This window comes from Maylandia zebra, linkage group LG1 (genome assembly GCF_041146795.1).
Source record: "Maylandia zebra isolate NMK-2024a linkage group LG1, Mzebra_GT3a, whole genome shotgun sequence".
Classification (NCBI taxonomy): Eukaryota; Metazoa; Chordata; class Actinopteri; order Cichliformes; family Cichlidae; genus Maylandia; species Maylandia zebra.
The window spans coordinates 21,529,475-21,541,857 of NC_135167.1; the positions used below are offsets into that span (position 1 = coordinate 21,529,475).

The following is a 12,383-nucleotide window of genomic DNA, read 5'->3' on the forward strand; positions in this document are numbered from 1 at the left end:
CACACACACACACACACACACACACACACACACACAAAAGCCAAAACAAACTAAAAAGACAAAATCATAACAATGGCACATACGCACAGCTTACAAGGAATCTACTTCCCACCTCACACATGACATCATCATATTGAAAGGGAACGTGAAGAACTAACACAGTCACACATGCCAGAGACAAGCTGGTGTCAAATAACAAATAGCTTGCACCACACTTTAAGCTATTCAGACACTTTAAACAGCGTATTTTGGACTGCGGCCAACCATAGTGTGCAAGTACAAGCGTCTGTTGCTGAACAACAATACCAAATATTTGAGTCCAACAGCAAATTATCAAGAAAATAAAGAAGAAAATCTTGTATCACAGAGTTAAAGGCATGACAGAAAACAGGTTAAAGCTTATTCATAGGGGGCTGATTTGTGTGTGTGTGTGTGTGTGTGTGTGTGTGTGTGTGTGTGTGTGTGTGTGTGTGTGTGTGTGTGTGTGCATATCTATGTTAGGACAGAAAGACTAACATTTTTAAAGCAGAATTCTTTTATTCATTAAAAACTCCAGGAGCCAAGTGAATAACTTACTGTTGGCACAAATTTCCCAAAGTCTCATTCTGAATTATTGTAATGATTTTTAAACAGAAGATCATCTTTCATACCCCAAGTGCCCCAAGCTCTTCCCTGCTGTGTCATTACCATATTCTCCATCCAGGAAACAACAATGTTTCCTCTCGTACCTACTGCGGTCTAATTAGTTTTGACTGATTGCAAACAACCGAGGAGAGAAATCACGTCAAAGTACAGATTACAAATAGGGGCCAACGACATGGCATCTACAGCCATTTGTGTGAAGCTTCTGACATTTTTGTATACTGTATGCAACGCACCTCAAAGATAATAAAAAGAACAGAATTGAGATGCTTCTGAGATGTAAAACAATAAAGATTACATTCGGCAGCCTCAACATTAGTTCGCTTAGAGCCACCAACAGCAATGCAATGATACATTTCCTTACATGATGTTACATCATAGCTTTTCCAAGACTTGCATCAGATCTTCTTAACAGAGAACTCAGTTAATGTGAGAAGCGTTTTAACCTGAAGTACAGAACAATGTGATGGCATTATGGTTATGGACACTGTAATAACCAGTAAAGAAAAAATAAACTTCAATCATTTTTGGCCAAAAAGTACTGCATCTCAACTTCAATGGGCATTTCCCCACGGGGCTCAATAAAGTACAATAATGTACAAATTTACTGATGGTGAGAGTGACATGTTTAAAGGTGACCTACCTGTTTTCGCTTCAGATAATGAGGTCAGTGTGTGTTCAAGCATTCCTGATGATCCAAATGTTTTTGATTGCTTTAAACACTTAATTTAGGACTCTTCCTCTCTGTGACATCTGTATGATGCCAAACAAGTCATAAAAAAACATTTGTGTCCACTAAAAGAAAATAAATATTGGCTGATATATTCGAATATCAGATTTCTATGTGACCAAACATTGGTACTGGTTGGTATATCAGTCAGGTCCTTGAAGGAATAACTAATGAGTAGTCAGGTGACCTCTGTGCTATATATGTAACCTAGTAGTTTGTGCTTAGTCGAACCTAATTTACCAACAGGAACTAATGTGACCTGACAATGTCCTAACTCCCCCTGCATTGTTCAATAAATAGGTTATGAGCAGATCCTTGTGCTGATTTTCCCTTTGTGTGCCGCAATACACACAATCTAGAGAAAAGTAGGTAAGACTGAGGCATCTGTCAGAGACTAAAGCAAGAAAACATACAGGTAGAACAAGCGGGGGGGGAAAAGGAAAGTCAAACTGGAGCACAACTTACAGTAGTTCACTCCAAGCTTGGACTGCTGCCAGCAGTTTTACAGGATGTTTCTGTCTTATCAAGGGGACTCTGCTGTTTTATGTGAAGTTTTCATACTGTTTACCACCACTGTCATTGGAGCAGTTCCCCAGGAGATTTGTAGTGGCATGTGGATGAGAGGAGCAATATTTCACATAGTGTGGTGTCGAAGTAGGAATGTCGCTAAGTTCCATGTCTTCCTGCTTCTTCTGCTATGATGGAAATGGAGGTAGACTAGATGTTTTTTTTTTATCTTTTTAGACAGTGAGTGTACATGCGACTCAATGACTCGATCCTGGTAGAATAATCTAGACAAACTCTGACACTTCAGGCCAGTAAAGCAGAGTCTGATCAACCTTTCTGTGGAACCGGGCTTCATGAAGCTCCTTTTCCTGATCTGCCTGTCCTCAATATCTCCAGGGAATAAGTGAGTCAATTATTAATGGAAGAAACCCACTTCCTATTAAAGTATTATTACAAGCAGAATGAACCCCTAATGTCAACATACTAATGAACAAAAAAAACCAGCAACAACATTTAAGCATGCTGTGAAATGGAGAAATAAAATTTAGCTATCAGCAAGCAACGACCAAGGATAAAAAAGCATGTGGTAGAAGTAGATCCAGAGGAAAAGCAGAAAAGGCCTGAAAGAGCACTCACTCCTGTTTTACAAGTGGATGAGTTTACAGGCGGCTTGTGTTGCACACTGTTATAAAGTCTAAGACATGCAGCTTTTACCAGATATGAAGTGTCCAATGATGTTTCACTAAAATATTAAATTGTATCATCTTGCAGTCTTTTATTACTTCTAAATTGATGCACTGCTCATATGTTGCCTATTTGGAAACATAGTATAAAAGACAGAGTCTGTATAATTCTAAGGAAACTTGAAAGTAAATATTTGGTACACTGCCTAAACTGGCTCAGGCAAACTTTGCTCTTCTTTGGATGTTGAGTGCCTCATTCAACATGATCCACACTTCTTCAATAACGTTAAGGTCCACACTCTGGGGAGGCCAGTCTGTGACTGATAGTGTTCCATTGTGTGTTTGCCTATCTGCATACACACCGGCAGTGTGTTTAAAATCATTGTCATGCTGAGAAACAAATCTTTTGCCAATCAGATGCTTTCCAGACAGCACTGCATGTTGAGTCAAAATCTGATAATTCCCAACACCAAATGCAACCCCAAACTATGACAGAGCCTCCGCTCATGCCTCTTTTCAGACCTCATCCATACATACTGATAACGATTTGAAGGACTGGTGGAGTCATCTTTTCATCAGACCTGTTGCTACTGATTTTCAGAACAGTTCTTGTGTAATTTGGCATACATCAGCCTTTTCTCCCTATTTCCCTTCCTTAAGAATGGCTTCTTGACAGCTACCCTTCCCACTGAGACCATTACCGATGGTGCTTCAGTGAACAGTAGATGGATCAGCGGAAGAGCCATATATATCTGATCTTTGCTCAGTTTTTTTGTTCTGTTCCTTAAGGACTTCTAATGGCTTCGGGAACTGCCCATCTGCTGTAGATAGTTTTGTAGGGCTGTCACTTTTTCTTCTGTCCTCTATTCGTCCAGTTTTCTCAGATTTTTGTAAGGACACACTCCACACTGTGCAGAAATATGACAAGTTTTTGGCTAATTTATCTTTAAGCACCTTGTTGGTGCAAAAAAACAACGTTATGCCTTCAAACTGTTGGACATTTTTCATAAATTCAACAAACACACAGAGAAAAAAGTGCAACAGCCTGAGAAAGACACCGTTTAAAGTTGTCATAACACTGATTCATCCTTTGAGTTAGTCATTCACAGGTCAGTGTTAAGTGACTAACCAACAAAACAAAAAACATTCCTCTGAAAAATGACAGGTAGAATGACAGTCTGGCTCCTTGCAAGTAAAATATAATTGAAATTACTTTTGTACAAGACTATCTTTACTATTATTTTCTACCTTTTACTGATTTTAGCTGTGGTGCTGCATCCATTTTGCTTTGAGTGCAATGTTTCCCTCAGCTCAGTTCAACACTTCACACAGACAGTGACTGGCATATGTATGAATTGTGTCAGTGTCTTTTATAGTAATAAAAATAATTACCGTACACTTAGTGTATATGCTATGACTGACTTTTCTTAACTTGTGTTTTCCCTTGCGTGGCATCTTTGTAATGTTGTTGTAGAGCAGACATAAAACAGGTGTTATTCTTACTTTTATGAGCTTAAAGAGATCAGAAGTGGCATTTTGTTACTGTTGAAAATATGCAAGTGAGGCATCCATAGCGTTAAAGCCCCTTTGATGGTATACAAATCCGTGTCTCAGCAGGACTGAACAAGGGATGATGGAGAGTTTTAAGAAGTGAATGACAGTGGAGGATGCATATGAATCACTTTAATCAGTTTTATATTGCTTTAACAGATGCTTGTGCCCCGCCATGGTGCTGTTATAGTGGAATATTTGGTATGCACGATCATCTTACACCAGACAGCTTAAATACAACCAGACACCTGCTGCCTTGAATTGTGTAGCTTTAATGCCTTGCTTGATTTACACAATGACATAAAAGGAAATAAATCCGACTATCGTGCCATGACAATATAGTAATGTTGCCGCCTAGTAAATCCCTCCTTTCAATCAACAGTTCTCAACAATTCAGTGAGCACACAGTCAGGAGCTTGCTTTTATGGTGTCAACGGCATTGAGAGAAACAGCCCAGGTGGGCCGGAATAACTCGCTGTTATAATACAGCCAGCGTTAGCATAACAGATTGATGAGTCAGATTCATGGCTCCTGACGTGATATGAATATGATCAAAGCGAGATGTGAGTGTTGTGTCATTGCCATAGATTCCATTATGGTGTTATAAATACCATGGTAATGGTGATGAATGCATTCAGTTTATTCAAATACAACAGTGCCCATCCTTTTGTGTTCTGACAAGGACTGCTGGTTATGTTGCTAATAAACAACAAACTGGAAATCAACCAATTTTAATCTTCTTGTTAGTGGAGAATAGACACTCGCACTCCCCTGCTGTGGCATGTTTCAAGGAGAGTAACACTAAAGACTCCCATCTCAGGTTCGTAAACTAACTTATATATTTAAGCGAGCGTCATATACATCATTCACTTAAAAAAAGGTAGGCCAGCTCACCTGTCTTGTAGTGTGTAATCTATGTTTTCAGGGGAAATCTGTCCACTCACAGGATGCCGAAATGATGTAGCCTTCAGGTTGTGGCTGCAGGACAGAGGGAGAGACAACACCAAGAGAAATAAGAAAAGGAGTATCAAGTCATTAATCATATTCCTTCTGGATCAACTCCCTGCACACCTGTGTTTCTATACTCCTAGCTGTCTGTTGGATGAGGGTAAAAAATATCACATAAAGTTCATAAGCTTACAGTGATGATTCAGTCAACAGCAAAAAAAAGAATCTTCAGTAGCCCTGCAGCCAGCCAAGGCTCATATAGCTTTACACAGAGTGTAGGGCTCAGCATTCTCCGTAAGCCAGCCCACCAAGCTTTATTGATTTCAATTAGATGGGCCATTCATTGCTTTAACTAGAGCATAAACACATGTTACTGTCACATGAAAGAATAGCAAACAGCAGCTACTGGTGACGAGAGGGCTGAAAAGCATGACACGACAAGTTTCTATTTGTTGTCTGTTGTATAATTACACGTGACTAAACAATGATGGTAATAATCACTTTTTACACCAAAATAAAAATATTTTTCAAATCCTCCTTGAATACAAACTCAACAAACTGTGTCAAACTAAGCCTAAACAAATATAATGCCACGCTGCAGGCCCTGAAACCTGTTTCCAGCAGGTTTACTCAATGGATGATTTCATTCTTACAAGCTTTAAAGTCTGATTGCCCATCCTTATAAACTAATAATTGGGGTATTTTTAGTTTCACTCATTCACTGGATTTATCTAAAGTACCTCACTTGTTGCCTATCCAGGACAGGTTGCCACTGCTCATTATCATTATCGCTCTTTTCCGTTGAACTTTTTCCTTATTTTTTTTAACAATTTTATGTTGGAATATTACAAAAAAAATGTCGGTGAGCAATTTGCATTGCATTTGATATATTGCTATCATAGATGCAATTTCAGGTTTGAAGTCTCGACTCTGGCAACTTAAAGAAATGGTTTCATTCAAGCAAAAGACAAAAAGGCTGGGAGCAATGATGGGTTAAACAAACAAATAATCCTTTTAAGTTGATACTCTTTACTAGTGATTTATTAAATTCTTCTCTCACTGTCTCTCTTTTGTTTCCTTTAATCGTCACTGTCATCGTTAACAGCACTGAAGCTGAAAAATACTGTGCGCTCACAGGGTAAATACTGCTATGCAGAAGCTAAACACTTTCATAAGCACTCACACAGGCACGGATAAACACATTGCTGAGATAAAAAAATGTTTACACTATGTTCACTTAAAGTGTGCCAGTAGTAAATAAATGATTATAGTGCAGTGGGAGGTGGGGAGGGGGGTGAATGCTCTGAAGGAAAGCTGCTAAGTTTCAGCACCATACAGACGCAGAATGATAGAAACAGAAAGTGGTTCTTCACTGCATCACCATGCAGCAAAGGGAGGAGGAAACAAACAGAGCAGGCTGGAAAGATTTATGAGTCGACATTTCAGCAAAGTTCACAGGAAAAAAAATCCAATTCTGCAGATGTAAAAACATGACTTCAAGTATAAACGGTATATAAAATGCATGTTTACGATCACATGTATCCTGCATTGAATTCAGCATTTAAATATCCATAGATAAACAAAAACTTGCACACCCATGCATTCGCACACGCAGAGATTTGACCACTCATAATTTGCTGAGCTGAACTGGGCACATACAGGCAGCAGCACTGCACCAGGCTCCCCTGTTAATTAGGAATCTGCATTCTTTGAGGCTTTTGTTTTAGCCGCATTACTTCTGAACTATTTGTCACGGAATTTGAAGCATCCCCAGCTAATGTACCAACAATGCAGCACACTGGGCCCATTTGTTTGGAGAAAATTAGCTTCCTTGAAAGCTTGTGACGATGCTTTTTTTTTTTAAAGGACGGGGGAATAAACGTCCTGTACGTGAGCTACCGAACAGCCATCTAAATTATGTAGTGGGGAAGCACCGAAGGTTTCATTTAGTTGCACGATTTGTTTAAAAGAGTTTTGTAAGTCAACACAAAGAGCAAAACAAAACTTTAAAAAGATGACAGTGTTTTCAGTCATCCTGCAGTTGTTTCTGTCTCCTATGAAGTCAAATGTTGCAATACAGCAGTGAGGGACGCATCATCTGATAACTATGCAGTATATATTATCCTGACAGGAGTTCAAGGCTTGCATATTTCAGCATTCAAAACCATCGGGTCAAGAGTTTTACCAGATAAAGCAAAGAATGATTGATGTTTCTCCTTGCAGTGAACTTCAAGAAGGCATGTCTCATTGTGTCAGTTTAAGCTGAGCCACAAAAAAGGGGGCTGTAAGTAAAAATACTGGTTTAGTTTGCCCAAATGCAAACACCCTTACACCATCAAATGGAGCTTTTTATATGAACTGAAATGAGTTTGATATACAGTTGCCAAACTCTGAACACCAAATGACAGCCTGGTTTTTTTTCATGAGAACCAAAAACCTTCCCTGAGAAATTTGTGCAGAAACAGCAGCACTGCAACTCAGTTCCTATGAGCATGCTCTGTCTCTCTTTGCTGCAACAACTGGATTCAGCCCTGGCACGCTATGCAATATTTTGCAGCAAAACAAGACGCTCAGCCTAATCCCTGTCCAATACATGGGTTAGGTCCAGACAGAAGGGTACCAAGGGCAAGGCGCTGTGGACGGAGCACCTAATACTCTCTCACACCAACAGAAACACCTTGAGGTTTCTAACTACTCTGGTTTTTCTGTAAGAAATTAATCACACTACGAGAATACAATGAAAACTCCTTGTACAATCTTTATAGAACTTTTTCAGGAACAACAAACTCCAGTGGGAAAAAGCAAACTGTTCCCACTATGAGAACATATCTCTCTACCACTATATACTGCTATGTAATACACATAATGGCAACAGTCTGACCTGTTTTGAGATCATGCATCATCATGACGCCGCTGGACTCGCCGTGGTGGCAGGTTATCCTCTCGGCACTGTGTCAGGTGGAAGATGCAGAGGGTCTTTCATAGAGGCTGACATCCACAAAGAGCAGAGTAAAGTGGAGCCAGCAGGATATAGGCTGAAGGGGGAGCTCTCCATCTCCACTTTGTCCTGCTTAAGCGTGCTATCTGAGTTTCAGCCCACACTTACTGAGTGGATGGTAGAGAGCTATCTCCCTCCCATCAGGGGAATGCCTCAGTTACTTATCAGATCTTCCTCCCTTTCCATTTTCTCTTCGCTCCTCTCTCTGTTTCTCTTTCCCTATTTCCTGGAATTGAGCTTTCTGCTTCCATAAATCTCTTTCAGGGAAATATATGCAGCAGCCCTATACCTATGGCTGCTATTAAACTGAGAATAATTTATCTTTGACATCAATTCAGTCTTTTTGTTTTGTTTTGGAGTTTTTGCCAGTTTCATGATGTTGCCGCCTAATCATTTCTTAAATGCATTATTCATTTATTTTAGTAAATCATTGTCAGGTTCATACATTACTGATATGCCCTAAGTAACAACACTGCAAGTAGAGACACCAAAATAACTTGACAGCAATTTTCTCACAGATCACAAGCTTTGATTGGCCAGGTTATTCCTGTTCTTTCATACTAATGGTTTCTTCCATTTCCAAGTTCAAGAACTGGAAAGGAAAATGTAAATAAAAACAGAAACCAGCAATATACAAGTCTCATCAACCCATATTTAATTCAAAACACAAGCTAAAAGAAATCCAAATGTTTAAACTGCACCATGTCTTCTAAAGCCTGTATATACCTTTTAGCATTGATGGTGGCTTTCCAGATGTGCATGCTGCCAATCTCAGAGGCACCAGTGAACCCCTTTACCATCAGAGATGCAGGCTTTTAAACTGAGCGCTGATACCAAACCTGATGGTTCCTTCTCTTTAGTGCAGAGGAAACAGTGTTAGTTGAAAAATGTTCCTTCAGCTTTTACAGCCTTCTTTACATGTGTGGTTGCTTATAATAAAATTTCTCAGTTCGAACATATGAGATGTTTCCTGTTCTATTGTGAATAAAATCTAGGTTTATGAGATTTACACATGATTGCATTATTGTTTTATTTACACTTTTTCAGAACCGTTGTTTACACATTTAAAGTTCATATAATAAACTGTACGCCGTGAAGTCAGCTAAACATGCTCACAGCCACCACGGCAACAACATCAGTTTTGGAAAACATCTGTTGTGCAGTCAGTGAACTGCTTTAAGCTGGGACTGTTAAAATAACTATGATGACAAAAAACACAAGAAAAACTAGAGTGTTTAAACTGGGGTTAAACCTCAGAGTGTCTCCTTTTGATGCTGGTTTAACAGCAGTATTGATCTATGCTAATTAAAAAGTAATCCAGTAACCCAAGTGGTACCAACATACTGTAGGCCTATGGAATATATTAAATCCAACAGACAACCAAGGATTGTTGAAGTTAGTAAAAATGTCATGTTTCGGCTGTGTGCAGGCAGGAGAAGGACCCAAACGCAAAACTCACCACGCAGGAATTAAACTCAAAAAGCTGCTTTATTGCAGAATGGCACAAAAAATATAACAAAACTAAACTGGGACATGGATAAACTGACACACAGGGAAACACAGCCATGAGGGAGACTACAACACTGACAAAGAGAAACACAGGGCTTAAATATACTGAGGGATAACGAGGGAATGAGACACAGAAGGAGAGCACAGCTGGGAGTAATCAGGCTGGACGAGACAAGGGAAGCAAAACTAGAAACACTGACATGAGACACGGACCTTCAAAGTAAAACAGGAAACACACTGACTGAACTCTAGACATGTAAACTTAACAGCAACTGGAGAGACAGAACATAGGAACCTGAAACATGGTACAGAAAGCCATAGTAGACGCAACATGGAACACAGGGAAGCCATATTACAAAACCTAAGAAATAAACCTATGATAACCATAACTGAAACCTAAAGAAACAACAAACACAGTACAACAAAGGACTCAAAACATAAACCATAATATAAAAAAAAACACAAGAACTCAAAAAGCTGGGTCAGAAAGACCCAGAACCGTGACAAAAAAAGACTTCAGTTTGCTTTTCAGTGAAGCAATGAGAAAGTGTATACATGATGGAACTAACTCATTAATTATAAATGAATTGTAAGACAGACTGGTTTGATACATTTTGAAAAGTCATATTTTTTCCCAGATCCATTTGGAATCAACAGAACAACAAATCCAAGAGTTATCTGGCAAATTTGAGTGGCAGATGTATATTATTCTATAAATATTCAAATACCAAGTGGCATTAAAAAAAATGTGCCAAACTATAAGTTAGAATTGGGTGACTTGTGAACATGTTTGGTTTGGGGTGGGGTTTTTTGCCCAGTTGACAGATAGACTTCCTAATCCCATACTTTTAGATACTTTTACATACTATACTGTATCTATACAATATACTGAAAATGTGATGGTATTTATTTATTTATTTGTTTTTAGTATGGTGGGTACTACGGCTTCAGTTCCTGCAGAACCGATGGGGGCAACAGCCACAGGAAAAAGTACACAATGAAGACTAGTGCAGCTGCCACAACTTGTTGATAAAAAAATAAAAAGTACTTTGGGTATGAAGGTTTGATGGTGATGCACAGATATAGTGATGACCAACACTGAAGGTGTGAGCACTCAGAGCAGTATTCCCTGAACAATAGGTGATGCTGCTTAGACAAAATTGATGAGATATTATTTTTGATGTGTGGTGCCGCTTGCAAGGGCGAGAACAGAAAGTATTAAGGGCCTGTTATACTTGTAGTAACTTTTGTAGTCTACTTGGCAACCATCCTAACATCTCATTCTGTGTCCAGTCAACAAAATATGTATAATGTAATATTTTTTATATTTTACAGTAACTGCTGGCAATTACAAAACAACTTTGTAATAAAAGTTTATGTTTCCGTTGCAATACCAAATAGCACCACAAGGGAGTGCCTCCATGATTTTGTTGGTAAGCTACATTAGATAGATGCCCACAGAAACTCACCAGTGATTCTCATCCTTATAGCGAAGGTGGAGTGCAGTGGAGAACTACGTGGGCCTTGTATAGTTGACTTTGAGTACCGTAGGACAAACATAGTATCAGCCTAATTTTTCTGTCTTACACAACTCTGAAACACTGGAAGTCTTGTGGTTGTTAAGGCGTCCACTGAGTCAAGAAGATGCACTGACAGCAACAGCAGCTGCACAGAAATCTGTCTCTTGAACCAGTGTGCTTACATAAATCATCTGCTGCATTTGACCTCTGAGAGAAATAAAAACTACAAATCAATGTTGTGAAATGAATCACAAGATAACAGCAATCATTTAATTGAGCTGGGCTGCTGATTTAATTTCCAGACCAGTGCAATTAGCGGTAATGAATGTACAGTATCATGTTAGTGTGCAGATGATAGGCTTCAAAAGAATGAGATAAAAGCAAATCAAAGATGTGCTGGAGATATGCACACATGACAAGCCAAATGAGGTGCCACAAGCTGTTAACGAAGTCTGTAATAATACTCATGTCTATGCGTGTAATACCCCACCCATGCAACGAGAGCGTGTTACAGAGTGCGACGGGACATTACATCATAAGGGAGATATCGTGGACCTCCAGAAAACACCCCATAGCATAGGAGGCAAAAATAATTAAGCCTTAATAATAGTGGTTTGTGCACAGGGAGCCATTAAGGAGATAAGCATTCAGCAGCAGGATTTCTGAATGTTGACTGAGCGTTATCAGTTTCATAGAAGAGGACTGCAGCAGCCTCGCTCAGCATCATTTCCCTGACATTTGTGGAAGAATTATCTGGGCAGTCTCTCCCAAAAAGCTATCGGGAGATTCAACTGCAGTTCAGTATGGAAATGAGGGATACGAGCTTCACACTGAATAACTGGATTTTCCCCATCACTGCACTCATTCATCATCAACTACATTGTTTTCAACAGCAGCAACACCAAGCTGAACTGGTAGCATGACACAATGATTGCAGCTGAAGGACAGCTGTGTCTCTAAGATGGAATAAATGAAATAGGAAAATCTTGGTCCAAGCTTTACTTAATGGAGCACAGTCATCCAGAAAAGAAAAAAAAAAAACACTATTCAAGTAGCACTGGACAAAGACAGGCTCAAACGGGCCCAATGTGGCTCAAAAACAGGTGCACAGACTTGCCAGTGTCTGAACATCAGTCAAACAAAAGGGTTGGCAGTAAATGAAAGAAGTGTTGTCTTATTAACATTCAAAGCATGTGCAGTTCTGACGCAGCACATTTCATTGGAGTCACAATTGTCCTTTGGTCATGCTGTTGCAAAACAAGTCTGGCAACAGCTAATTGTTTTACAGTGAATGT

General features: G+C 39.3%; 1 protein-coding gene across 10 annotated transcripts in view; it reads right to left on the reverse strand.

Annotated features, from left to right (window-relative positions):
* Positions 1–12,383, reverse strand: part of plekha7b (pleckstrin homology domain containing, family A member 7b) — an 80,021-nt gene that overhangs the window by 38,153 nt on the left and 29,485 nt on the right. For 9 of the 10 annotated variants that reach the window (XM_076883200.1, XM_012917029.3, XM_012917030.3 and 6 more), the window contains exon 4: positions 5,008–5,091. In XM_076883200.1, the coding sequence (XP_076739315.1) occupies positions 5,008–5,091 (84 nt within the window). Of the gene's footprint in view, positions 1–5,007; positions 5,092–7,942; positions 8,121–12,383 lie in introns of those variants that run through there. The other variant, XM_076883209.1, reaches the window with a different exon arrangement.